The sequence below is a fragment of the Oxyura jamaicensis genome, chromosome 3 (assembly GCF_011077185.1).
Source record: "Oxyura jamaicensis isolate SHBP4307 breed ruddy duck chromosome 3, BPBGC_Ojam_1.0, whole genome shotgun sequence".
NCBI lineage: Eukaryota > Metazoa > Chordata > Aves > Anseriformes > Anatidae > Oxyura > Oxyura jamaicensis.
The window spans coordinates 117,334,733-117,360,862 of NC_048895.1; the positions used below are offsets into that span (position 1 = coordinate 117,334,733).

Below are 26,130 nucleotides of genomic sequence, written 5' to 3' on the forward strand. Positions count from 1 at the left end.
TGTTTTTTTTGTTTTGCTTAAGGGAAGGCGAAACAAAAATAGGTTGCGTTGGTTTTGGTGGCTGCTAGGCTGAGGGCAGGGAGTTGTGCGTTCGTTTGCTCGCACGCTGAACTCGTGAATTTACAGTTTGGAGCTGGCAGGCTTCGCTTGTGGAACCGTGCAGGAAATAAAGGTTTTCAGAATCCTTTCAGAATCCTGTAGGGGTTGGAAGGGACCTCCAGAGACCACCGGGTCCAACCCCCCTGCAAAGCAGGATCCTCAGAGCAGGCCGCCCAGGTGGGCGTCCAGAGGGGCCATGAATATCTCCAGAGGAGACCCCCCCAACCTCCCTGGGCAGCCTGAACTGTTATTAATAAATATATAGAATAATATTAATACAAGAATAATTAGATAAATAGATTAGATGAAATCATGAGAAAAGGGTCGGACAGTTCTGGGATGCGTTCATCGCTGCGGGCGGCACAGCACTCGTGTTGCTTGGGCCCCCCCGAAGGGCTTTTATTCATTTCTTTCTTTTTTTTTATTATCGTTATCTCCGTGCTGGAGTTCCCACAGCAGCGGTGACCTTCGGTCCCCGTTCATCAGAGCCCCGCGACAGCGCCGGCTCTTGCTCTGCTTTGGTCCCAGGGTTGTCCAAACCAAGTGGTGGTGCTCGAAGCCACCCGAAGCCGGGGAGGGGATTGTCCCCCTCCGCTCTGCTCTCTGAGACCCCACCTGCAGCCCCCAGCACCAGAAGTGTTAGAAACCTTTTGGTTTGGTAAAAAAAAACCCTCGCTCTCCTTGAATCTTGTGATCTCCATGAATCTTGTGATTCACGGGGGATCAGCCGTGGGTTTCCAGCCGCCTCCGGGGAAGCTGCTGGGCTCGGATTCCTCCTATCCGAGGTGGCTGCTTTGCAAATTCCCTTTAGGACCGACATCCGTGGAGCCGTTTGGTGTCTCTCCAGCTTAGCTCCACGCTCAGGGTCGCTGCGTGACAATTCCCCCTTTAAAATTGCTCGGGAAATGCCTCGTTCCGGGCAGAAATCTGAAGGGTAAGGTTAGAAAAACCCGTCGCTGTTAATATCTTAACGGCGCTCGTTCCCTGTAGCTCAAGCCCGCGTCACAATCTGATCAATTCACGTCTGAATTCATCCCTGCCTGCACCACCAGCCCTGGGACCCCCGGAGGGGTTGGGACCAAGCTGTGGCGGGGCTCAGCCGGGCTCCACCGGGACCAGAACCTGGCTGAGGTGCTCCGGGGCTTGCTGGAGGACACTTTTTCTTCCCCCGGGGGCGTTGCTGGTGCCGCGCGCGTGCTGCGGCCGCCTTTCCTTGCAGAAGCCGTGTGAGACGACCCCGAGGTGGAGGCGCTCGTGCCGCTGGCGGAGCGGGCCCCTCACCGCGTCGCCCTGCCCGGGAATCGGCTCGCCCCGCCTGCGTTAGGCTGGCCTTTGAGCGCGGCGCCTGACCGCCGTCTCCCTCAACCCATTTCCAGGTCGCAGCCCGCGTTGGACGGTCGGAGCTCTCCCTTCGGATCCGGCCCGCCCGCGAAAGCGGCTCCCGGCCTGCAGAAGAGCAAGAGGGCGAAGGAGCGCTGCTCCAGGGACCAGATGATCATCGTAAGGCTCCCCCGGCGCGGGCCGGACCCTCGGGGTGCCGGGGGGGGGAGGCGGGGCGGGCTGAGGGTAGCCAGCAGGCAGATTTCCCTGCACGTAAACCCCCGACGGAGCCCGGTGGCTGCTGTGACGGGGCCGTGGTTCCTGGATCCGCCTCCGTGCTCGGGCGGAACGGCGGCAGGAGGTGGGAAACGCCGTGTGGCTGCCTGTTGGAGTGGCTTTGCCGGGGCGGTTTTGCCTTTCCCTCGGCTTCCCGGCCTGCTGCGTGTGAGGGGCCGTCAAACGTTCGCCTGAGGGCTTTCCCTGGAACCGTTCTGCAAAGGTGAAGGCGTTCAGTAAGGCGACGGCTAGAACGGATTCGGAATTGTTGATTAATTAACGCCGACGTTTCCCAGCTGCCCTGGGCGTTCCTCCCCCAAAAGGCGACTGCACAGAGCACACCGGGGCGTCCCTGTCCCGGAGGAGACGTCCCGCTCTGCTAGGCCCAGCCTCTTCTTTCTCCCCCGACTCTTTTCTAGCATTCCTCTCGCTTTCTCTTTTTCCCAACACCTTTCCCACGTTTTCCTTTCCCTTTACATCCTGACCCTCGGTGCTCCCCCCCCCTACCCGCCCCCAGGCACGCCGCCAAGCAGCGGCTGCACGGCTGCCTTCAGGAGGGACGGGGGACAGGTGGCAGTGACGAGGGGACACCCACGAGGGGACACCCACGAGGGGACACCCACGAGGGGACACCCACCAACCAGTCGAGCCCTTGCTCATTGCTGCCACAGCCAATTCCCAGCCTCGTTCCTTGGACCTGAGCACGCGGGAGCCGGGCTTAACCGTCCCCCTTCCTCCCCAGGATGCCGGGCAAAAGCATTTCGGCGCCGTCGCCTGCAAGTCGTGCGGCATGATCTACACCGCCGCCAGCCCGGAGGACGAAGCCCAGCACATCCAGCACCACCAGAGGTTCCTCGAGGGGCTGCGCTACGTGGTAAGGGCCGCGTGAGCTGACGGACGCGGCTGCGGCGGTTTCACCGTGCCAGGCAGCTGAACACCACCACCGCTCCCTCGCTCCCCCTCCTCGGATGAGGAGGGGAAGAAGGAAAGGAAAGAACAACTCACGGGTTGAGATAAGGATGATTTAATTAAAGAGGGAAAATATTATTAAGGAAATGTTATTAATTAAACAATTCAACTAAAGGGAAAAAAGGGAAAGGGGAGGAGGGAGGGGGAAAGGGAATAACAACACAAACCAAGTAAAGGCTGTGTGGAAGTGCAGAGGAAAGCAATTCCTCTCTGCTGCCCACCAATGAGCGATGCTTGAGCACGTCCTTGCAGCAGGGCCTCACCGCACGGAGCCGGTGTTCGGGAGGAGGACAGACGTTCTCCCAACGAGAGCCCACCCCTCCCCTCTTCTTCCTTTTCCCACCTTTTCTTGCTGGGTGTGACCCCACATGGTGTGGAATATCCCTTGGGTTGGTTCAGGTCAGCTGCCCTGGGGATGTTTCTCTCTCACTTTTTTGCCCACCCCCTGGGAGGGTCAGGGAGAGTCCTGATGCTGTGCCAGCAGCGCTCAGCAGCAGCCACCACACCGGGGTGATCCCACTGCTGTTCTAGCTCCAAGTGCAGGTACAGCACGGTGTGGGCTGCTGCAGGGACAGTTCCCATCCCAGCCAGACCCAGCACAGCGCTGCGTGTCCAGGCGCTTTGATGGATGTGACTTGAGTTTGTCCCGGCGAGCCGCGGTGGGTCAGGGTCCGGCTCCGTCTGCCGGGGTCGGTGCCGAATCCCTTCCCCTCTCGCCAAAGCGCTGACTTGGTGGGTTGTTTTGTTTTTTTTTTCCGGCAGGGCTGGAAGAAAGAGCGGGTTGTGGCGGAGTTCTGGGATGGGAAAATCGTTCTGATTCTCCCAGCTGACCCGAAGTACGCAGTCAAGAAGGTAGGAGCCTGGTTGTTTCGGGGGTCGGGCCGCGGGTGAGTCTTCCGCTGGCTCCGATCCCCGCGGGGCTCAGCGGGGTCACGGCAGCTCGGGCGGGAGCCATCCGGGTGGCTGTGGATGCGCGTCCCAACCCTGCCTCCCCCGAGTTCCGTCCCGAAATGACCGGCACAAGCTGGGCTCTCCGGACCCCGGGGCCTTGAGGTGCGGTGCTAGCCGTGCAGGCAGAGGAAACGCTGCCGTGAGAGGGCTCTTGGTAAACGGGGAGGCGTTTTTGGTTTAAAAACAGCACCCGAAGAGCCTGCTCTTCCTCAAAACAACACGACAAAACCGCCAGGCCGGCTGCGCTGGGAGCCGCTGGCCTCACGTGGAGTTGCGAAGCGTCTCGCGGCTGCTTCGTGAAGCCTGCCCTTGCGTGAGCTCGGGATTATTTGAGGGAAGCGAGTCCTTTTCATACCGCTTTCGGGCCGCGCTGCGGTTACCTCACGCCTCTCTCGTTTCTCCTCAGGCCGAAGACGTGCGAGAGATCGTGGATAACGAGCTGGGATTTCAGCAGGTTGCGCTGAGCTGCCCAGCCAAGACCAAAACGTACGTGTTTGTGTCCAACGAGAGGATGATTGTGGGGTGCCTCGTGGCTGAGTCAATCAAGCAGGTACGCTTCGTGGGTTAGTGGGGAGGGGGGAAAATCGGGGGCTAATAACGCACCGGAAATCCCGTCCTGGCACAGGAGAAGGGGAAAAATATTAAGGAAAAGCTCGTGCTTGTATTTGTGGGAGATGTTTGCACAGCTGATAACACAGCAAGCTTCCCCTTGACCCGGTATGGGTGGTCTGCCCCAGGAAGCCCCCCCCTTGCGGGGTGCCAGGGGTCGCACGCAGCAGCTCCGCTCCTCCCCTTGTCCCCGCAGGCGTTCCGGGTGCTGGCCGAGCCGGCGGCAGCGCAGTCCCCGGGGCAGGACCAGCAGCGGGCTTGGCGCTGCTCCACGCGGCCCGAGCCCGCCGCCTGCGGCGTCAGCAGGATCTGGGTGTTCGGGCCGGCCCGCGGGAAGGGCGTCGCGCGCCGCATGGTGGACGCCGTCAGGTAGGGGAGGCGCGGAGAGGGGCTACAGCGGGTTGGGGTGGTGACGTTCTAGGAGAGGGAGCACGGAGCGCTCCCAAGCACCTTGGCCGGAGCTGTCGGCTCGTGTTGCCAAGCAGGTCTGAAACCCCCTGGCCCCAGCGCGGGGTTATCGGGTGGGCAGATCTTAACCGGGTGTAGAAATATTTAAATAACGTTCATCCGAAGGCTGACCCCAGTGCTGGCCGAGCTCAAAGCGGAACGCACGGCTCCCCGGGCTGCATTTTCCAAGAGCAACGTGCTGGTTAGGAAAGAGCTTTTATGCTCCTGCTGGACAAGTGGGCAGCCCAAACACGGAGCTTTTCCAAGCAGGACCCTCGGAGCTTTTCAGGCTCTTACAGAGCTCCGAGGACGTCCCCCATCTGTTCGAAACCTGCCTCGTTTCCCCGGCCTCCCGAGCTGCCAGCAGCCGTGCCCCTCCCCAGGCAGAGCGATGCTTTCTGTCCATCCTTAACATCACGTTGCCTTTCGTACTAAACCTTAAAACCCCTCCGGCTTCCCGAGGCCAGGAGCCAGGAGGGCAAAGTGCCCCCTCAAAGCCTCCCCCCTCCGGGCCGGGAGCCCCTCTGCAGTCGGGTGAAGGAACCTCACGGCTCTCTGCTCCCTTCCAGGAGCACGTTCGTGTACGGCAGCTACCTGAGCACGGAGGAGATCGCCTTCTCCGACCCCACGCCGGACGGCAAGCTGTTCGCGAGCCGGTACTGCCGCACGCCCAACTTCCTCGTCTACAACTTCATTTACAGCAACTGATTCCACTCGCTCCTTGCGGGCTGGGGGGGGGTTAAGCCAGCTAAGGGAACTCGTTTTTAACCCCACGCTGCGATGCCGGGACCTGGCTGAGCGCTGCTTTTCCCCATCCTGGGAGCGAGCCGGGGGGAGGCTTCGCTGCGCACAGGGCTGTGGTGGGGGGGGTGGGACCTGCCGGGAGCCTGAGCAAGGGGAAGCGCGCTTGGACGGCAGGTAATTCTTCTGAAGCTCAACTTTAGGGCACATAACTTAACTTCTGTAAGAGTTTTGAGTAATATAAAGAGTTCTGAGTAATATAAAGAGGGCTGCTTTCTCCCCGAGCGCGCGCTTTGGCCTTGCTGCAGCATCAGGGGGCTGAGGAGCGGAGCTCGACGCGCGCTGCGCTCGGAAGCAGACCCTGAAGGAGCAGGAGACGAATGTAAAGGGCTTGGCCGGGGCTGAGGCCCCGCCACACGCGGCCACGGAGCGTGAGCTGGTGGCGGGGGGGGGGGGGAGCTGGGGTGCAGCAGTTGGCTCGGGGCCGGATCTGTGTAAGGTCTGGAACCTTCACGGCGTGGTGCGGGGGAGCTGTCGGTGCCTGCTCAATAAACCGTGTGAAATGCTGGCGCCTGGGCTCGTTTCTGCGCACAGAGGGATGGAAACGTTCCCCACCCTTCTCAGAAAAGCTCTCCGGAGCTCCACCTGTGCCCGGCCCTCCCCACCCCGTGCTGGCCTTCAGAGAAAAAAAACAAAAGGCACGAATTGAGCAAGTCAGAGAACAAATGATTGCCAACATCTGCCACAAACATCAACCGGGGACAGGGTTAGGTTAAACACACCTGGGGGAGGTTTTTAAACAACTAAGGGCACTTGAACGCCTCTCGAGGGCATTGCACAGAGCACGGGGGTTTGCCAAGCGCTCAGAAGCGGAGCGAGCTCCGGGCACCTCGAGCACATCCTCAAACCAGTGCCAAAAGGGGCTCTTAACACGTTTAGGCTCTACGGGCAGCAGGTTTCACGGAGGAGGAGGAGGATGCACGCCGCAGGAACGGCCTCGCTGCTCTGAGCTCAGGCCCCGAGCTCCGACAGCGGCACCCCAGGGCTCGGCTGCCCCCAGGAGGGAGCCGTCACTGCGGGGGCAGGCTCGCTTCCAGGGCTGCCACGATGTGGGCGGCCGAGGGGCGCTTGTGCGGGTCCTCGCTGGTGCAGATGGAGAAGAGCTCGATCATGCGCTGGTAGGACGGGTCCAGCTCCTCCATGTTCAGGGCCGGCCGCGTCCCCAGCGCTGCGTAGTACGCCTCCTCGTCAAAGTCGTCTTCGTCAAAGGACTCATCTGGACAAGAGAACCCGTGGGGAAGGGCACACGGCGCCGGTGCTGCGAGCTGTACCCAGCCCCCCCGGGCTCTGGCAGCCCTCAGCCCCCAGCTCCTTGTTCTCTAGCCGGGGATACGCTGCGCCAGCGGCCTGAGGGCTGCAGCAAGCAGCCCTTCCCCTGCCCTGCCCACCCTGTTTCAGCTCCGGGTACGGCTCTGCCCCGCCAGCTGCCTCCCAGAGTGGCTGCAGGGCCGTGGGGGGGCTGTGGCTGGGCCCCCCAGCGGGCTTTGGCTTCTCTTTTCCAGCAGGCTCCGCTGCCTCGCTCACGGATCTGCGCCCAGATCCAGCGGGAGGTCGCTGCCGTGAGGGCAGGGGATGCCGAGCGTGATGCTGGGCTCCTGGAGGCACAGCGGTGAGGCTCGGGGACACCTTTTCAACCTCCCCCCCGAGCAGGGAGCCACGCCGGTGGGAAGGGGGAGCAGCTGGATTTCCAGGAGCTCGCTGTCTGCTCAGCAAGCTCCCGAAGCGCTTCCAAGGAGCTCGGGTTTGCAACGATCGGTTGCAACCGGTTGTTGACTTCTCCCTTCGAGTCTGCAAGTCGCAGAGCAGGGAGCAGCCCAGGCAGCCGCCGCAGGACAGCGCTGAGCAGGGTGCTGAGCACGGCGAGCTCCCGGCTTGGGAGCAGACTGTTCGGAGCAAAACAGGGGCAGACAGGGCGCTAATTCTCCCTTTTCCCCCTCAAAGAGCCCCCAGGAGCGGCTGGGATGGATTCAGACCACCTCGGGCTTTGCCAGGTTTTCGGGTGGCGCGGACAGAAACGTCTGCAAGACTTTTACACGGCAGCCGGGGGAGACCCGGCCTGCTGGCGGCGCCGACGTGGGGCAGAAAAAAAACGATCCTACAAAGCGAGCGGCTTCCAGAAGCCCTTCGCTCCCCGGCAAACGAACCTTCGTCGTCGGTGCCGCCGGCCAGGCTGAGGTGGGGCACGGCCAGGGTCATCATCTCCCAGAGGGTCAGCCCGAAAGCGAAGATGTCGGCCTTGTCGGTGATGACGCCGTCGTCCAGCAGAGCCTCCTTGGGCTTCCAGGGCTCGGTGCCGATGTAGCGCGCCTCCGGGTCGCTCACTGCAAGGAAGAGACGTCGGCTGGGGGGGGGCTCACGGGGACTTGGAGCGAGGGGCTGAGCCTGGCTCGGGTGTGCCGAAGCTGCCCCAGGATGGGGTGTTCCAGGGGCCCGCTTCTCTTTCACGTCCCCTGTAACCCCCTGCGTGCTCTGCTCAGCACCCGACGGCGCAGAACTGCAGCGGGCCCTGCCGACGCCTCGGCGGGAGCAGGTTTCGGCGGAGTGGCTCTGGGGGGAGAGCCGAAGGGCAGAGCCGCGCTGCGAGGCGCCCCGCAGCCGCGACGGGGCGAGGAATCGGCGGTTTTTACCGTCGTTCCCCTCCCTCAGCTCCGTGTCCTCGGGGAAGAAGCGGGATCGAGGTGAGAGCCCCCCCTCAGATCATGCCGGGGCTCCGTCAGCCTCCACCCCCACGGTGCCAGCCCCGCCGCTGGGCTCCGTTTGCTCCCCCCCCCGGATCAAATTCTCGCCGCTCTGTTCAATCGGACACCTCCGCGACCCTGCCTGGCCTCGGGAGAGCCGAAACGCCCCCCCCCAGCCTGAAATCAGACCGGGTGCCTCTTGGTGCCCCCTTGCATCCTCTGTTGGAGGGCGTGCGCTGACTCCTCGGGACCGGGGGGGCCGCGACAAAAAGGGGGCCGGATGGAGGGGACCCTGCAATCAGCCCCGGGACCAGCACTTCAAGCGCACTCCTTGCGGGGAGGCTGCGCCGGGGCTCTGCCTGCAGCCCTCCTCGCTCCTTACACAAGGGAGCAGCTCCTCATAAAAACGTAACGGAGCAGCTCGATGAGTTACCAGGCTGCTGCAGGCCCGAGCACCGCGTAAAGCAGCGGGGGGAAGCAATTAATTAACCTGTAATTAACCCAAACGCGTCCCCGCTGCTCGCCGCCGAGCCACCGCGCCGTCTGCTTCTGGTTCAGGTGAGGGCTTTCCAACGCTCGCGCTTGGCTCGTGCTTCCTGCCAGCCCCGACGAGACCTGGAGCTTCTGGAGGGCTCCTTGCAGGGCGAGCCGCGGACCAGCCCCTCTCCGAGGAGCCAGGGGCATCCGTGCTGCCCCCGGAGGCTCCGAGCACCCCGGTGCCCTCCCCGGCCCGACCTACCCGTCATGTTCTCGTCCAGGGGCAGGGAGACTCCCACGTCGCAGATCTTCACGGCTTCGAAGTCGCCTTTGACGACCACGTTCGAGGACTTGATGTCTCCGTGGAGCAGCTTCTTGTCGTTGTGAAGGTACTGGGGGGCAGAGAGGAGCCCTTAACGCCCACCTTCGGCTGCGTGTAAACCGAGCGGACACCCGAGGAGCCCTCGGATTTAGAGGGCAAAGCACCAAATCCTTCATGTTTAACGTTAAAACCTGAGGGATGGGTTAACAGCTGCCCGCAAGGTGCCCAGGGCGCGGGGCAGGCTGTTCCCCTCTGCTTCCGGAGGCTTTTTAGCGCAAGGCCGTGACGATTGCCTTGGGCAGCCGCTGGGAACGAAGCCCTGCAGGCACACACCAACGTACTGCAGGAGCTCCGAGCCGCCGCCGCGGCGGCAGCGCCAAACTTTCAGTGTTGGGCCCCTCGCTACAAGAAGGACGTGGAGGTGCTCGAGCGAGTCCAGAGAAGGGCTACGAAGCTGGTGAGGGGCCTGGAGAACAAGGCTTACGAGGAGCGGCTGAGGGAGCTGGGACTGTTTAGCCTGGAGAAGAGGAGGCTCAGGGGTGACCTTATTGCACTCCCCAGGTCCCTGAAGGGAGGCTGTAGCGAGGTGGGGGTTGGTCTGTTCTCCCACGTGCCTGGTGACAGGACGAGGGGGAATGGGCTAAAGTTGTGCCAGGGGAGGTTTAGGTTGGATGTTAGGAAGAACTTCTTTACCAAAAGGGTTGTTGGGCACTGGAACAGGCTGCCCAGGGAGGTGGTGGAGTCCCCATCCCTGGAGGTCTTTAAAAGACGTTTAGATGTAGAGCTCAGGGATATGGTTTGGTGGAGGACTTGTTAGTGTTAGGTCAGAGGTTGGACTCGATGATCTTGAGGTCTCTTCCAACCTAGACTGTTCTGTGACTCTGTGAAACTCCCTGCCCCAGCTGGGGAAGGGCAGGCGCTGAGCAGTGGCACAGCCTCGGGGAGGTTCAGAAGCAGCTCTGCGAGCTGCGCTTGGGGCAAAGCCCCGATGCTCCCAGCCCTCCGAGTCGCCTCTTCCCCGAGCTCACAGCGCCAGCAGCTCGGCCGGGGGAGGAGGGCACACAAGGCGGCCCTGAGCATCGCCAAACCCCGCCAGGAGCAGCAGCGTCCTGCAGCTCTCGGGCACAGCAAGACGAGCGCGGGGAGCCCGGTCTGCCCATGGCAGCGAGCAGCCCCGGGGGGGTGGGGGGCAGCCCCAAGCCAGCAGCACGGCCGCAGCCCCGTCACTTGGGGTATTTCTTTGAGGCAGGCTGCACGCAGCGGCTGGCTTTCGCCTCTGCGTGCGCGGCGCCCTGGTGGAGCAGAACCCAAAGCCACCTCGCAGGGAAGCTGCCAGCACCGGCTCTCCACCCGCCGGCCCCGCTGGCCCCTCTCCCCCGCGGCAGGGCTGCGGCGGCCATTCGTTACCTTCAGCCCCCTGGCCGTGCTCAAGGCGACCTTGAAGATGGTGGCGGCGGGGAAGGGCCCCAGGCGAGCCGCGTGCCTCTCCTCGATCAAGTCGCTGAGGGATTTTTCTCCTCCGTACTCCATGGCGAGACACATGCTCCCGTCGTTGGCCTCGGTGAAGGCGCGGTAACCTTCCGGAAAGATCACGGTTGTCAAGAGCTGGAGCAGGCACCGGCGCTTCCGCGCGCGTTGCCCGGCACGGAATCACCCCCGGGGGCTCCAGGGGGGCTTTGGGGGGTGCCTCCTGGAGAGGTGACTCCCGCCACCGAGAGCCACGACCGCGACGGAGCCTCGATCGTCACAGAGGTGTGGCACCGGGGGGGGACCCAGCCCAGTCCCCAGCCCAGTCCCAGGCTTTGTTCTCCGCCCGGTTTCACGCTAAGGATTTAATAAAGGTGCCGCGGGGGAGGGGGGGGGGGGTCATGCCGGGGACCCACCCACGATGTTGGGGTGCTGGAGGCTCTTCAGGACCTTGGCCTCGTCGTTCAGCCTCTGCTGGTAGATGCTCTGCTGGCTCCTGTTGCACTTGGGGTTGATTTTCTTCACGGCCCACGGGGAGCGGGACAAACCCCGGGGGGACCTGCGGGGGAGAACCCCAAAATGGCTCGGTCGGAACCTGCGGCTCGCCGAGGAGCTGCTCCGGAGAGCGCCCGTCTTTAAATTGATGGGAATTAAGTAAAATAATAATAATAAAAAAAAGGGCAGCCTGGGCTGGTGAGCCCCCCCCCCCCCCCCACGCACCTCTTCATCAGGTAGACGTTCACCCCGGTGCCGTACCCGAGCTTCTGCATGAAGGGGGAGGCCGGGATGGTGACGGACGCTGAGCCCGAATCTGGGAGGAAAACAAAAACCCCCGAGCCCTGAGGGGAGCGAGGAGGGGACGGCGGGGAGCAGGGCACCCCCCCAGCCCCCTGCTCCTCTCCTCCAGGCCCTCCCCGAATCCAACGGGAATCGCTGGGACGCGGCTCCCCAACAACAGGGGGCCGTGAGGAGCAGCGAGGAGCGAGCAGCGAGGAGCCCCTCGCACCGGCAGCGCCTCGCCCGCGCGGGGATGCGCCGGGGAAACCAGCCCGGACGTACTCGGTGCTTCCACCTGGGTGTAACTCACCAGCCTTCTCCTTGGGCTCTGCGCTGTTCTGGGACTTGAGGGCTTCCATCGCTGCCTACGGAGAGCTACGAAGGGGAGCGGAGGGTTTACTACGCGCCCCGGGGGCTGCTCGGGGCCCCTCGGCTCCGCGGTGCTGGGCTCAGCGCCCCCGGGGCTTGGGGCAGTGCTGCGGGGCCGGGACTGGGCCACACGGTGCTGCCCACAGCCCCGCTGCTACTACAAGGGCCCTCTACTACTACTGCTACTCTGCAGGCTCCCTACTACTTACTACTACTCTGTGGGCCCCTTACTACCACTAGGCCCCCTAACACTCTGTGGTCCCCCTAACACTCAGTGGGCCTCCCCCTGCTACTCCTCGGACTCCACAGCGCCCCACTACTACTACACTACTACTACTTCACCCCCCCGGTACTACTCCTCACCCTCCCTACTACTATACACCCTACTAGTACTCCGCAGCCCCCTACTACTACACATCCTGCTACTACTCCTCACCTCCCCTATTACTACACACCCTGCTACTATTCCTTGGGCCTGCTACTACTACACCCCCCCACTACTATTCCTCGGGCCCCCTACTACTATGCACCCCACTACTGCTCCACAGCCCCTACTGTGCTCCTACTGCCCCATCCCACTCCCCTACTACTACTCAGGCCCCTACTACTCCCCAGCCCCCATACTACTACTCCTCGGGCCCCTACTACTACTCCGCACCCCCTTACTACTACTCCTCGGGCCCGCTACTACTCCTCGGACCCCCACGACTCCGCAGGCCCTTACTACTCCGCGGGGCCCTGCTACTACTGCTGCTACTCCCCCTGCTACTACCGGTAGTACTCCACCTACCCGCCGCCGTTACCGTTTGAACGCTGCGCGCGCGGGAGCCCCGCCCCCCGTCACGCCCCTCCCCCTACGGCGGCCGCGGGCGGCCAAAAAGCTTCGCGGACGGAGGGGGCGGGGCCTGGGTGGGCGGGGCTTGTGTGGGTGGGCGGGGTCTGTGCTTGGTGGGCGGGGCCGGGGGGGCTCTGGGGCTCCACGGGGACCTGGGACCTTGGGGGGGGGGGCTCTGTGGGGACCCCAGGAACTGCGGGGGGGTCTCCAGGGTGCACGAGGGTCCCCAGATCCCTGGGGGGGTCTCTGTGGGGATCCGGACCCTTGGGGGGTCTCCAAGGGGCCCCCAAGCCCTTGGGGAGGAGTCTTTGTGGGGTCCCCAAGCACTTGGGGGATGTGTGGGGGTCTCCATGGGGTCCCCAAGCCCTTGGGGGGATCTCCAAGGGGCCCCCAAGCCCTTGGGAGGGGTCTCCGTGGGGGTCTCTATGGGGTCCCCAAGCCCTTAGGGGGTGTGGGGGGGTCTCCATGGGGTCCCCAACCCTTGTGAGGGGTCTCCGTGGGGTCCCCAAGGCCCAGGAGGGGTCTCTATGGGGTCCCAAGCCCTTGGGAGGGGTCTCTGTGGGGTCCCCAAGGCTCTGGGGGGGTCCCTGTGGCGTCCCCAAGCCCTTTGGGGGGGGTCTCTGAGTGGTCCCGAAGCCTTTAGGGGGTGTGGGGGGGTCTCCAGGGGGTCCCAAGCCCTTGGGGAGTGGTCTCCGTGGGGTCCCCAAGGCCCAGGAGGGGTCTCCATGGGGTCCCCAAGCCCTTGGGGGGGGTCTCTGTGGGGTCCCCAAGCCCTTGGGGGTGTTTGTGGGGGGGTGTCCATGGGGTCCCAAGCCCTAGGGGGTGTCCCCATGGGTTTCCCAAGTCCTTTTGGGGTGTGGGGGGGGTCTCCATGGGGTCCCCAAGTTCTTGGAGGGGGGTCATCCCCCCGGAGGCAGGGATGAGCCCCCTGCACCCCCTTCCTCCCCCCCCCCCCCCGGTTAAAAAACCGGGTTGGGGGGGGTGGGGGGACCAAAAAAGCTTTTATTTCTCGGATAAAACATTTCGGGAAGCGCGGGCCAGGCCGGGCAGGGTCCGGCTGCTTGAGTGTCCCCAGCTCTTGGTGACCCCGAGAGTGTCCCCAATTGGGGTGCCCCCTCCTGGGGTGTCCCCATTTGGGGGTGTCCCCAATTAGAGTGTCCCCAATTAGAGTGTCCCCTCTCGGTGTCCCCATTTGGGGTGTCCCCTCTTGGGGTGTTCCCAGTTAGGGTGTCCCCTCTCAGGGTGTCCCCAATTGGGGTGTCCCCTCTTGGGGTGTCCCCAATTAGGGTGTCACAATTAGGGTGTCACCTCTCAGGTTGTTCCCTCTTGGGGTGTCACCAATTAGGGTGTCCCCATTTGGTGTGTCCCCAAATAAAGTGTCCCCAATTAGAGGGTCCCCTCTTGGGGTGTCCCCTTTTGGGGTGTCCCCTCTCGGGATGTCCCCAGTTAGGGTGTCCCCTTTTGAGGTGTCCCCTTTTGAGGTGTCCCCTCTCGGGGTGTCCCCTCTCGGGGCGTCCCCTCTCGGGGGTCCCCGCTCACGGTGTCAGGCACTTGACGCCCGCGTCCTCCGCGTGGCCGCAGTTGGTCTTGCCCCAGCTGGAGAAGCCGCAGCGCAGCAGGCTGTCCTCGCTCCCCTTGCAGGAGACGTCGTCCAGCCAGATCCTGCCCGTGCCTGCAAAACAGGGACCCCGTCAGCCCCCTCCTCACCCGGGGGGACAAGCCCTAAATTTTGGGGGTTCCCGAGCCCCTCTGGGGAGGCACAACCCCTGTTTTTTGGGGAAAAAAAAAGCCAAAAGATGCACGCCGCTGCCCTCATTACGGGGGCGCGTGCCGGGGGGGGCACCACGATGACGTGCTCCTCCTCACCCCCCCGGGACATCCTAATGAGGTGGCACCGAGCTGGCAGCACCTCTGGGGTCCCCTAAAGCAGCTCCCCCCCAAGGGGACCCCACCAGGGGTGACCCCAGCGGGTGACAGAGCCCCCACCCCGGGGTGGGGGGGGGGGGGGGGAGCGCTGGGCTCAGCCAGCCCGGCGGCTGGGGGCCAAAAGCCCCCCCGGGGGTTGCCCGCCAAAACATTGCTGGCATGGCTGCGGTGTTTTAAAATGCTTTAAAAAATAATAAAATAAATAAAAATAAAAATAAGAAATCCTTCGTTACGCCAAAAAAAAAAAAAGGAAAAAATAAATAAATAAAACCAGACCTCGCGTCCAGCTGAAAAACCCAAAGGTTTGCTCCAAAAAAACCCACCCCGAGCCCCGGGGCGACGCGGAGCGGCTCCGTGCTCAGCACCGGGGCTCAGCACCGCCTGCAGCCCCGCTGCGACCCCCCCCGGACCCCCCCGGACACCCCTCACCTTGGCCGAAGCGGGCCATGCGGTACACCTCGTCGGCGCCTCGGAAGCCCAGCATCCGGCACACCACGTCGCCGTCCTTCTTGTCCCAGCCGTCGTCGCACACCGTGCCCCAGCGCCGCTCGTGGAAGACCTCCACTCGCCCCTCGTGGGGGCCGGAGCCGTTCACCAGGCGGATCAGCCCCTCCTCGGCTGCTGGGGACGGGGAGGGACATCAGGGGACAAGGGGGGGGGACAAAGGGACCCACACAACGCCTGAGGGTGCGCTCGGAGAGCTGAGGGACCGGGGGACTTGGGGGACCAAAAGCCTCCAGCCTCCACATTTTGTGTGTCTGCCACTGGTCCCCCCCTGGTCCCGAAGCAGGCTCAGAGCTCGGGCACGCAGCCCCCACGCGCTGCGATTTTACCAAACTTGGCTCATTTTGCACTTTACGGAGCCACCTGGGGATGAAGGCGGCCGGGGGGACACCCGGCCCCGGCCCCGCGGTGCCCTCAGCGCCCTCCCTGCTGCACCACGGCTGCGGGAGGCACTTGGTGACACGCCGACGGGGTGGCTTGGGGACATCCCATTGCTTGGGGACCTCCCCCGTGCCAGGGCCTCGTGGAATCAGAGCACGGCGGGGGTTAGGAGGGACCGTCTCCATCCCGAGCCCTCGGCATATCCGGCAGAGATCACTGAATAAGGAGGAAGGGGGAGCTGAAGGACGACCGAAGGACAAAGCCTGGGAGGAAGACTACGAGCCTTCAGCACAGGAGACCCCCAGAAAGACCACCAGAGACTGCTACGCATGCGTCCAGAGAGGGTTTGGATTCCGGGAACTAATTATAATAACCCTGCCTTTTAGGAATAGTGGTGAATATGTATTAGTCTAGGAGCATAAAAATCAGCCACCTGATGTAACAGGTGTGCGCCCTGGTGGAGCAGAGACTCCCAGTGCACCCAGCGCTGTTTGCTTGCCACTATTCGCTTAATGAATCACAAACTTTAATTAGAATCCTATCTGGGACTCGGTCATTTATCACACCGTGATGCCTGCGCACGCCGGGCAGCGCTGCACGGCCCGTGCACAATTAATGGTGCCCATAACGAACGAGCTGGGGATTTCCTCGTGCACCAAGCCACCAGCGCCGCCACGGCCGCGCTCGGGTCCCGAGCCACCCAGCGTGGCCAAAAGGGAACCTGCTTTTCTTTGGCAGGGGGGTTGGAGCCGGTGATCTCTGCAGGTCCCTCCCAAGCCCTTAAAATTCTGCGGTTCCGCGAAAAGGACGAATCCTGCAGTGGCTCTGCACCAGCGGGGAGGGAGCGTGGGGGACCTGGTGGGGACGGCAGGGGTGGTGGGGACAGCGGGGACAGCAGGACGGCGGGGACAGCTCTCCGGGGGGGGGGGGTTGGGGAGGTTTCGGGACCCCCACCCTGCGCTCCTGGAGCCTGTGCGTGCCGGAGGACGGCGAGTGCGTCCCCAGGGAGGGCAGGGATGTGCAGGCAGGGCGCGCGGCCAGGCGCTGCTGGGCTGGGCTCTTCCCATTAATCACCAGGGCGAGGGCTGCTGGGGCAGCCGCCCTTCCTTCCAGCCAGCCCCTGGCCAGCTGCGGGGCTCTCGTAGCTCAAAAAGCCCCGGCCCCTCCTCAAAAACCGGGGCCAGCAACAAACCGGGGCCTCAGGACCGCTTCGTGCGCCCCGGGGGCTCTGCGAGGGCTGCAGCTGGAGCCGGGGGTGCGCTCAGCGCCGGAGCTGTGGGGACGTGCCCAGAAGGAGCTGCTGCTCCTCGTGCTGCAGGGGTGCAGGATCGGACCCCCGTGGGCTGCCTGGTCCCATCCCTCTGGACGCAGCTCCCCAGCCCCTTCCCTCTGCATCTCACCCAGCAAACCCCCCCCAAATTAATTTCTTCCTCTTTTTCTCTGCGTGCGTTTCCTTTTGCTGCACCAAATCCCCCCCCCCAGTCTCCTCCTTCCCCAGCACAGTGAAAGGAAAAGCTGAAGGGGAGAAATCAACTCGAGGGGCTGCCAAAACAAGGGGCTGACTCTTTGCAGCTGCGCCCTTCGGTTTGGGAGCGAGGAAAAAGCACCTCCCAGTGCCACGGGAGGAAGGGAGACGTTCCCCAGGAGCACTTACCCACGTCGCCGCCTCGGTCCCCCTTCTCTCCCTTCGGTCCTCGGTCACCTGGGAAGAGAAAGAGCACAGGGCATGAACCTCCTACCAGGGGCTGGCTCCTCAGGCAGGGCTCTCGGAGGGCTTTCTCCTCCTCTAACCGCTGGGGAAACTGAGGCACGAGGCAGCAGCTGGCCTGCTGGCCCCTCTCCTCACCCTTTGTGGGGAGGAAAAGCCCGGTGCCACGGGGCGAGGGGCTGGAGAGCAGGGATGCTCTGGCTGCTGAACCTGGAGCTGCTCCTGGGAGAAGGGCTTGTTGCTGGGGTCCTTCTCCTTGATAGTCTGGGGGAGTTTTGCGCTGGAAAAACTAGAATCTGGGGGGATCACAGCCCGTTTTGCCTCGTCCTGAGCAAAAGCCGTTCTGCCCCCCCAGCTCGGCACAAGGTTCTACCTCGACCTGCCCCCCAGCCAGAGCCGTTTGGGAAAAAGCAACACGGGGAGCTCCGAACGCCACAAAACTCCCTTAAAACGCTGAAGCTAACCGCGTGCATTTCCCCTGCCTCTTCCCAGCCCCACCACTGCCGCCGAAAACACGGCGGGTCCCAGCCCCAGCACTACGTGGCACCTGGGTGAGCCCCGTGGCTGCGCACCCAGCCCTGCACCGGGGCTGCCCGGGGACCCCCAGCACCTCCCCATTTGCCTCTGAGACCCCCAGCCCTGGGGACACGGGGGCTGTGCTCGGTCCCGCAGCACCCACCCGGTGCAAGGAGCAGAGGCTGAGCCTGCGGTGAGCACGGCCACGGCCCCCCACAGCCCTCGTTCATCCCAAATTACCGTCTCTGCTCTGAACCCGAGCGCAATGTGATGCCCAAAATACCCTGCCCCGCTCCCCAAAAAGCCGAGCGCCTCGGGATACGGGAACCGAAGGCGGAGCGAGGTGCTGGGGCTGCAGGAGGCGCACAAACCCCCTCTCGGAGGCCTGGTGGTCTCCTGGGGGCTGAAATGCTCCTCGGAGCAGGGGCCAGGGGCAGGGAGCTGGCTTCCTGCAGCAGACTGACTCAGCCGGCACCCAGCGGTGCTGCGGCAAGAAAGCGACGACGGCGCTGGGGGGGTGCTCGGCCAGCTGAGCAAACAGGCTGCCTCCAAACCCGGCGATATTTCCGCCCAGCGAGGCAAAATTATGAGCTCAGTTCTCATCCGTGCCACGGCTCAGGACCCCCCCCCCCCCAGGCTCCCGAGCTGGCAGCTCTGGCACCCCCCGGCCCCGCTCCGACAAATCCTCCCCGCTGGTCTGCGTGTGCTAGCAACAAACAACACACACGCACGCCCGGAGATTTCTTATAAAGAGGAAGAATAAATAAATAAATAAATAAATAAATAATAATAATAATAAAAGCACACAGGAAATTCTTGCCCTTTAACTTGGAGGCTCTGGGAAGCCGAGATTGCTCCCCCGGGCAGCCCCAGCTGTGTCAGATGGAGAAAAGCTGCCCGGAGCCTGCTCCGCTGATGGGAACCAGATGAGGAGGAGAGCTGCAGGAGAGGGGCCGGGGATGCTGCTCGGCCGCGCGTGATGAAAAAACGCAGAGCTCGGCCCCTGGTCACTGCCGCCCAGCGCCGCTCGGGCATCGCGCCGTTTGCCTTTGTACCGTCCTGGGGAGATTGCAAACGGGACCGGGGGCTCCTGAGGAGCGATGCTGGCTGAGGATGAGGAGGGAGGAGCTGGGATGATGCTGGCAGGGGGCGAGCCCCACGAGCATCGTGGCTCCTGCTCCATCCCTGGAGCTGGCGCTGCCCACGCAGCACAACGCCGGGCTTTGCCTCGGCTTCTCCCGTGTTGTCTTCTGGGCTCTTGCATTCCCTCGCTCTCCCGGCAGGTTTTTCTCCCTTTTTTTCCTGTTTTTTCCCCTTTTCCCAGCTGTGTTCTCCGCAGAGCAGCTCCCTGGTGGGCAGGGGACGGCCCCGCGGGTGGCACCGCTGCTGCCTGGGCTCGGCCGTGCGAGCAGCCAGGACTTGGAGCATCCCTGCTGGGACGAAATCCCAGCTGAACTGGAGAGCACTGGGGGAGGCTCTGGCGAGCCCCTTGTGCTGGTGTCACCGCTGGTCCTACCTGGAGTCTTCCCCCAGCGAGGGCTGGGATTTTCCTTGTCCGTTTCCTGCTGCATCTGTTTTTTCTTTGGACGGCGTAAATTTGGGCACGCGGTGCCAAGAGGCCCCCAGCTCTTCCCACTGCGGAGGCTCAGTCCCTGCCTTCCTCCCGAGCACCTCTGTGATCATCCAGAGCAGTGCTGTGGGTGGAGGCAGGGCACAAAACCCTCCGGAGGAGCCCGCAGGCCTGCAGGATTCACGCAGAGGCAGCCCCAGGAGCCTGCTCCGGGCAGAACCTCCCGCCTTGCCTGCGCGTGGAGCCGAGGACGGGGCTCTCTTTTCACCCCAAATTTGCCTCCAGACCCCCAGACCCCACCTTTGGCTGACTTGCTGCTCTTTCCTCCTAGCCACGCTCCTGGCACCACGCTCCCCGGGGTGGCGCGGAGGCGACTGCTTTATGCTCGCTTTTCCAGACCGACTTTTCCCGTATGGAAATGAGGAAAATAATTCCCTCGCTGGGGGAATTTGGGGGGGAAAATACATCGAGGGGAAGAAAACCGTAACAAGGGAAAGCAACCAGGAGAGGAAAGCAACCAGGAGAGGAAAGCAACCAGGAGAGGAAAGCAACCAGGAGAGGGAAGGCCACCCCTCGGGATGGCTGAGGGTACTTTTTTCTCTGTGAGAAAGCGCTGTGCTTTGAGGCAGGGTTTTTGGGGAGAGGCCTGGTGGTCCCCCCAGGACAGGCTGACGGCTCTCCTGCGCTCGGGAGGGGTGTAAGCCCCCTTAGAGGGGTGTGAGCTGCAGGAAAGCAGCCTTCGCTCGAAGCCTGGGCTTGGAGCACTGCCTCGCTCCGGGTCTGTTTCCTATAAATTTCAGAGAATCCCATAAACCGCAGAAATTCGGCACTTGCTGCCAGCGTGCTTCGTGATTTATTGGAGGAGGTTTGGGCGAAGCCCCCTTATCTGCGCACGCCGACCTCCGGGATTTGGCTGCCCTGGTGCAGGGCACATCGGTCCTGGAGGGGCAGCGGCGGGAGCGTGACGTGGGTGCCATCAGCCTCGGGCCAGCACCAGTCTCGAGGGGATCTTTTGTCCTCGGGCAGGATGCGGCTGGGCACCCTGACCCATCACGAGGTGGGAGCCGGGACCCCGGTGCCATCAGCCCGGGGCTCCGTTGGGTGGGATGGGGAAATGGAGGGGAGCTGGAGACTACGCGGCGCTGCGCAGGTGTCCCCCAAGCTGGTGTCACCAGCAGCAAAGGGGCCTTGGGTGGGGATGGAGGAGGAGGAGGAGTGGGCACAGGAACCCTAACACAACCCTAACCCCAACCTGGTATTGACCAGCACCGTGGAGATGCTTGGGGGAGCTGGGACCCGGCTTTGGGCACTTCACCAGGGGAACTCGTCGCGTAAAACTGGGGGAAGAAAGCACATGGGATGTCCCCAAAAAGGGACAGCAGGAGAGGGTGGTGCCACGTCCCCAGGCAGGGCTCTTCCTGCCTCCCCCGCCCGCCCAGTGGGTGTTTTGGGGCGGAAGGAGGCTGTTTTGGGAGCTGTTACCCGTTCTGACTTAGGCTGCAGCCCAGAGCTTCTTTTAAAAGGTCTCCCGGGCGCGATCCGCCTTGCTGGGCAGGCGCGTGGGCACTTCCCGTGCTCTTAGCCCGGGTGTGGCGAGGCGCTGGAAAACCACGGGGAGCCAGAAGGGGACCACAACAAAAAATAAAACCCCAAAAGCTTGGCACAAATCTGCTCCGAACCCTGCCAGGGACGAGCGTGGGGACCTGCAGGCTTGGGGCTCTCAGGGCCGTGGTTTAGGGACGCGGTTGAGCGATGGGATTCAGGTCAGGCTGGTGGTTGGACTTGGTGACCCTGGAGGAATTTTCCAGCCCGAATAATTCCACGATTCCATCAAAAGCAGCCTGGAGGGAGGGGATTGTCCCCCTCTGCTCTGCTCTCCTGAGACCCCACCTGGAGGCGACTTTAAGCTAAAAGATGTGGGTTTAGGTGAGGCACTAGGAGGAAATCCTTCCTTCTGCAGGCTGCCCCCGGGAGCTGGGGGTGCCCCTGGCAGTGCCCAAGGCCAGGCTGGAGGGGGCTGGGGGCAGCCTGGGCTGGGGGCAGGGGTCGTGCCTATGGCAGGGGTGGCACCGGGGGGGCTCTGAGGGCCCCGCCAGCCCAAATTGCTCTGGGATTCCGCGATCCTACGTCCCGCTGGTGCCAGAAGCTGGTCCTTACCTTTGAATCCTCGCATCCCAGCTGGACCCGGAGGGCCGAGGTCCCCTTGGTCCCCTTTCAGGCCACGCGGTCCCGGTGGTCCTCTCTCCCCAGGCAGCCCTGGAGGACGGGCAGAAGCAAAGGGGTCGTGATGCAGAGCCGGGACCCCCCCGTGGCAGCCCCCCACCCTCGGCACCGATCTGTGCCCAAACTGGGCTGGGCTTTTCCAAACTTTTTGGGGGAATTTTAGTATTATTTTTTTTTTTTTGAGGAAGGAAAAGCCACTCTTAGGAATTTGGGAAGCCCAAGGGGACGTGGGCTGGGGCTTAATTCCTCCTGTGCTGCATCCGGGGGGGCAGTGAAGGGGGACAGGAGCTGGCCCCAGCCCTGGAGGAGCCGGGCAGGGGCAGATCCTCAGCGCAACGGGATTTGACAGGGGTTTCCTGCTGTGACCACATCCAAAAAAACACCAGGGGAAAGCGAGGTGGAGAGAGACCTAAAAATAGGAGCCCTTTCAGCAGCTCCTCCCGAAGGTGGGACCTCCAGGGATTGTTCTGTTTAAAGAAAAAATATATATTAAGAAAAAAAAAAAAAGGGAAAGAAAGCAGACGGTGCATCCCTGATGCCCGAAACGCCCCAGAACAACAGCCGTGAATCTGCACAGAACAAAAATATCCAGGGTGGAAGGAGAGGGGGCAGCCCCTCCAGGGAGGGCTCTGGGACAGCAGCCGGGTCTCCACCACCACGGGGACAACGGGGCCATCAAAAATGGGGGCTTCCAGGGTTCTGAGCCCCCCGTCTTGATGTGGGGCCATCATCAGAGCGGGGTGCGGAATTAGGTCCAGGACATCCTGGGGGGAACGGATCCTGGCACCTCTGTCCTGCTGGGGACAGAAAAGCCTCGCCCGGGGGGGTCCCTGGCAGCCCCGGTGCCGTCCCCGAGTCCCGGACGCAAACCCAGGGCTTGTAGGGTTGGCTTGAAATCAGAAACAGCCTCGAGCCCAGCCCGGTTTCTCAGGGCATTCAGTTGTTGTTTAAATTGAATTTCTCTCAAAAACAATGGTTTGAATGAAGAACAGGAAAAATAATAATAAAAAAAAGGCATTCTTGGGACTGAAAAAAAAGCCCCCTATGGAGAGCCCCAAAGCGTCAGACCCCCAGCACTGCTCTGACGGGCGGAGGAGCCCACGGGGGCCGCCCCATAAGGGTTGGGGGCCCCCAAAAAGGGTTGGGGGCTGCACCCCTGGCTTCCCACACCCAGGTGCGGACACTTCCATCCTTACCTCGCAGCCCGGGCAGGCCGGGCAGGCCGGGCTCCCCCTCCATCCCCTCGTGGCCGGGGTCTCCTTTGGGTCCCGGGGGCCCTGCAACACAAGGGGTTTGGCTGCAGCGAGAGCACGCAGGGCCCTCGCTGGCTGCGGCAGCCCTAGGTGACAGCGAGGGACGTTGGCAGCAGCCCTAAGTGACATTGCCAGCAGTCCCCTTCTGCGCTCCGTGGGGTTTTGCAGGACAAAAGCGAGCCCATCGACCTGTTCTGCACGCCAGAAGACTTCACCGTGCAGCGCCACCTGAGCGCGACCCTAAGAGAAGCTCTCCGTTTTCCTGGCATTCCCTTCCACCCAAAGCGTGTGACATCTCCAGTGAAATATCTTCCTGGAAAATGAAAAAAAGATTAAAATAAGGCATTTGGGAAGCACGGAGATGAGCCTTCAGGAGGGGATTTGCAGCACAGACGGCATCTTCCCTGGCTGGGAAGGAGCCACCGGCTCTCTGCAACCTCTTGCGAGCGAGCTCGAGGCCAAACCGGTGACAGAGCTCCGTCCATCTAGGGCTGTTCCACCAAGCTGAAAACAATTACAAGCTGGACCCGCTGGAAGAAATTGGACAGGAAAAAAAAAAATGAGTCATGGGATGATAGAAAATAGGGCAGAGAGAGGCCGGGAGGGTCATCTGGTCGCTGTCCTGCCACGCCAGGGCGGTAATTGGAAATTGTTAAACGCTGTTTTCCTAGAAACCCCAAAAGCCACATTCTCAGGGCTGTGCAGAAGGCTATCGGCCAGCCAGGATTACAGGCAAGACAAACAGCTCCAGGGGGACGTGGGGCAGGAGCCAGCGAGGCACAAACCGTATGGAGGTGCTGGGAGGGTGCTGGGAGGGTGCTCACCCCCTACCTGTCCTTAAATCCACTCCCTGGCCTGCTGGAGGTTGAAAAGCTGAAGAGATGGACAAATAAATAAATAAAATTAAAGAAAAAAAGAAATAGGAAGGAGATGAGCGCATGAGCAGGTGGTGCTACGGCCAGCCAGTGACCCTCTGTTCCCTGAAAGAGCACGAGGAGGCCAAGCCCTGCCGGCTCGTTCACGGGGAGGGGAACGACGTGGGGTTTTTAGGCTGCCCCACGTCACCCCATCCCTTCCGGAACACAGAGCTAACGTAGGAAGAAGGAATTAAAGTAAAGGAATACCGGGAAATTCAGCCCAGGGAGCACTACGGGAGGCAGAGCCTGTCCAGGTGGGGCTTTGTAAGGGTGATGCTGGGGTTGGGGGCAGCAGTGGATGTCCCAGGGCAAGGGGTTTCCTGCTGGCATCTCTCCGGAGTGTCCCAGCCCAGCGGATCCAGAAGCCCAGGAGGAGCAGGGAAAGCTCTGCAGGACCCAGGGAAAGCTCTGCAGGACCCAGGGAAAGCTCTGCAGGACCCAGCCGCGCTCCTGGGCTCGGGGCGAGCTCTTCCCTCGCCTCTGCACCCCAGTGCAGCTGAGGCTGGGCTGCAGGAAGCCACAAAGAGATCCCACCATGAGCCAAGCTGAAAGCAGCCCTGGGGACACACGGGGTGGGAGCATCTTCCCCGAGGCAGCATCTTCCCCTTCCTCACCCTGACTTGGCCCCAAAGCATCCTTGTCCAAGGGAAGGGGTCCCCCGGCAGCGGGACCGGAGCAGAACGGCCGCTGGTCCAGCTCCAGCAGCTGCCGTCTGCTCTGGCTTTATGGGCACACCGGGAAATAAAAGCCCCACGAGGGCCCCACCTCATCCCCTTTAACCCTGGGAGGGATTCGGGGCACCCTTGGGCACCCCTTGGTGGGGAGATGGGAGCTGGCCTTCCTCCCGAAAAATCAGCTGCTGCAGCGCGGCTCCTTCATCCTGCTCCGCCACCATCACCATCGTCATCATCACCGTCCGTCACCAATCCTGGAACTAGGTTTCGTGGAGGATGGCCACGGCCAGCTATCGACCCCTCTGCTCCACGGGAGCAGGAGATGGAGAGAAGATATCTGGGGACACCGGGCTCGGGGCTTGCTGCTGGGGGTGAAAACCCCTCTCCAATGCCCCCTGCCCTGCTCCATCCTCCCGAGCACCGCGGCTGGGCTGCTGTGAGCTGCCGGGGGAGAAAACCTCTCCGAAACCCTCCAGACGAGGACACTTTTGTGACGGCCAGATGGAGCCGGCCGGCAGCACGTCCCCATCCCACCCAGCGCGTTGTGCAAGCGGCCGGGGCCGGCGGCGGGGCCGGGCACCCTCCCTGCTGCTGACACCGTTATTTAAGACCTGCAGGCTCGGGCCAGGGTGGCTGCAGCTGCTGCGAAGCCGCATCTGTCCCCTCCTGGCTCAGCCGGCGGCCAGAGGGAGGGAGCGCCTTGGCAGCAGCCCCGGCACTCACTCCCATCTGCGAGGCCGGCAAGAAGCACCAGGAAAACGCTCAGCCCGCGCTCGGGGGGCTGGCAGCAGCGTGAATTCGCCTCGCCCCCGCCGAACCCGCTAACATTCCTGCCCCCCCGAGGTCCTCAGCGAGGGGCACCAGCTTTGAAAACGCAGCTGGGGACGGGGCTGCCCCGAGCCCACCCTGGGCTTGCTGCTTCCTCGGGTGTCCCCTCGCTCTCGTGCCTCAAATCAGGACAATCCCCACGATTTTGCTGCTCCCCCCGCAGCCCGTTCGGCCGTCCCTGCCCCTGAAGGGCTCAGCCCTTTCCTTTCCCAATCGTCCCACCCAGCCAAGCTGCTCCCCAGGCGCGCGGCTCCCTTCCCTCTCTCGTTTCAGAGATCTCTGCGGCAAAACCTTCCCGTCCCTTGGTGCAGCACCCAGCACGGGGGGACCGTCCCCTTGCTACTCCCCAGTCCCATGGGGCAGCCGGACGGGGCTCCAGTGCTGCCATCTCCAGCCCCATGGAGCTGTCCCCGTCCTGGATGGTGGCTGTCAAGCTGGGGAACGCAGCGACTGCCCCATCCTGGCTGTGCAGCCACCCCAGAGAGGTGGGGACGTGGGGAACAGCCAGAAAGTGCTGACGGCAGCTGGTGGAAATGTCCGAGCAGATGGCTAACCCCGGCCGTGCTCACAAGCTGCTGGTGGGACGAATGGCAGGACCTGGTAGATTACAAAGGGATGCTTAGCAGGCTAAGCAGGGTCATTACCGTAATTATAAATGCCAAAAAGGGGGGTTCGGCAAAACGAGAGTCGATGGTTAAGGGTTAGGGGGGATGGGTTGGTTACTTGGGATGCGCTGCAGGTGGCAACGGAGAAGAGCATGGGAAGCACGGAACCAAGGAGCTACATGGTGATGGGGTGGGGGACGAGTGAGGGGACCCGGTGGGCAGCTCTGCTCTGCCTGCCCCTCTACCATGCTCAGCAGGGGCCTGGCAGAGGTTTCCTCGGCGTCAGTGAGGAAATCCTGGGAGCTTCCCCCTTCCTTTGGAGCACAAGGAGGGTACAGAGCATCCAAGGTGATGGAGACACCCGCAGAGACCCCAGCAGCAGCGCCGGATGGATTTGATGCATCCCTGAGTACCCAAGACATCCCCACGGGGGGTGCCATGCCGGGGGGGAGCCATGCCATGGAGACAACTCCCAGCACCCTCAAAGCACCACGGACACCCCCCTGGCTTCATACACCAGCGAGGGGAGCTGCTAGCAAGATGTCCTCGTCTTACCCCGAACCATAGAACCATAGGACCACAGGACCACAGGACCATAAACCATAGGACCACAGGACCATAGGACCAC

At 62.7% G+C, this 26,130-nt stretch overlaps 3 protein-coding genes across 5 annotated transcripts in view; 1 reads left to right on the forward strand and 2 right to left on the reverse strand.

The window, feature by feature from the left end:
* ESCO2 (establishment of sister chromatid cohesion N-acetyltransferase 2) overlaps window positions 1–5,401 on the forward strand; it is an 11,694-nt gene extending 6,293 nt beyond the window's left edge. The window contains exons 4-10 of the mRNA XM_035322044.1: window positions 964–1,033; window positions 1,476–1,599; window positions 2,438–2,569; window positions 3,427–3,516; window positions 4,022–4,165; window positions 4,421–4,593; window positions 5,241–5,401. Of these exons, the coding sequence (XP_035177935.1) occupies window positions 964–1,033; window positions 1,476–1,599; window positions 2,438–2,569; window positions 3,427–3,516; window positions 4,022–4,165; window positions 4,421–4,593; window positions 5,241–5,379 (872 nt within the window). The 3' untranslated portion in view covers window positions 5,380–5,401. The remainder of the gene's footprint in view (window positions 1–963; window positions 1,034–1,475; window positions 1,600–2,437; window positions 2,570–3,426; window positions 3,517–4,021; window positions 4,166–4,420; window positions 4,594–5,240) is intronic.
* An 888-nt stretch (window positions 5,402–6,289) lies between these two features.
* PBK (PDZ binding kinase) overlaps window positions 6,290–26,130 on the reverse strand; it is a 22,190-nt gene continuing 2,349 nt past the window's right edge. Inside the window, exons 2-11 of one of the 2 annotated variants that reach the window (XM_035322646.1) lie at window positions 22,997–23,008; window positions 11,504–11,558; window positions 11,137–11,227; window positions 10,833–10,975; window positions 10,357–10,526; window positions 8,890–9,019; window positions 7,617–7,793; window positions 6,467–6,688; window positions 6,406–6,415; window positions 6,290–6,301 (exon numbers count right to left, since the gene is read on the reverse strand). In XM_035322646.1, the coding sequence (XP_035178537.1) occupies window positions 6,483–6,688; window positions 7,617–7,793; window positions 8,890–9,019; window positions 10,357–10,526; window positions 10,833–10,975; window positions 11,137–11,227; window positions 11,504–11,552 (966 nt within the window). In that variant the 5' untranslated portion in view covers window positions 11,553–11,558; window positions 22,997–23,008 and the 3' untranslated portion in view covers window positions 6,290–6,301; window positions 6,406–6,415; window positions 6,467–6,482. Of the gene's footprint in view, window positions 6,302–6,393; window positions 6,416–6,466; window positions 6,689–7,616; window positions 7,794–8,889; window positions 9,020–10,356; window positions 10,527–10,832; window positions 10,976–11,136; window positions 11,228–11,503; window positions 11,559–22,996; window positions 23,009–26,130 lie in introns of those variants that run through there. The other variant, XM_035322645.1, reaches the window with a different exon arrangement.
* Window positions 13,380–26,130, reverse strand: part of SCARA5 (scavenger receptor class A member 5) — a 23,621-nt gene continuing 10,870 nt past the window's right edge. Inside the window, exons 5-9 of one of the 2 annotated variants that reach the window (XM_035322643.1) lie at window positions 22,422–22,502; window positions 21,160–21,258; window positions 16,863–16,910; window positions 14,753–14,941; window positions 13,380–14,069 (exon numbers count right to left, since the gene is read on the reverse strand). In XM_035322643.1, coding sequence (XP_035178534.1) covers window positions 13,933–14,069; window positions 14,753–14,941; window positions 16,863–16,910; window positions 21,160–21,258; window positions 22,422–22,502 — 554 coding nt within the window. In that variant the 3' untranslated portion in view covers window positions 13,380–13,932. Of the gene's footprint in view, window positions 14,070–14,752; window positions 14,945–16,862; window positions 16,911–21,159; window positions 21,259–22,421; window positions 22,503–26,130 lie in introns of both variants that reach the window. The other variant, XM_035322642.1, reaches the window with a different exon arrangement.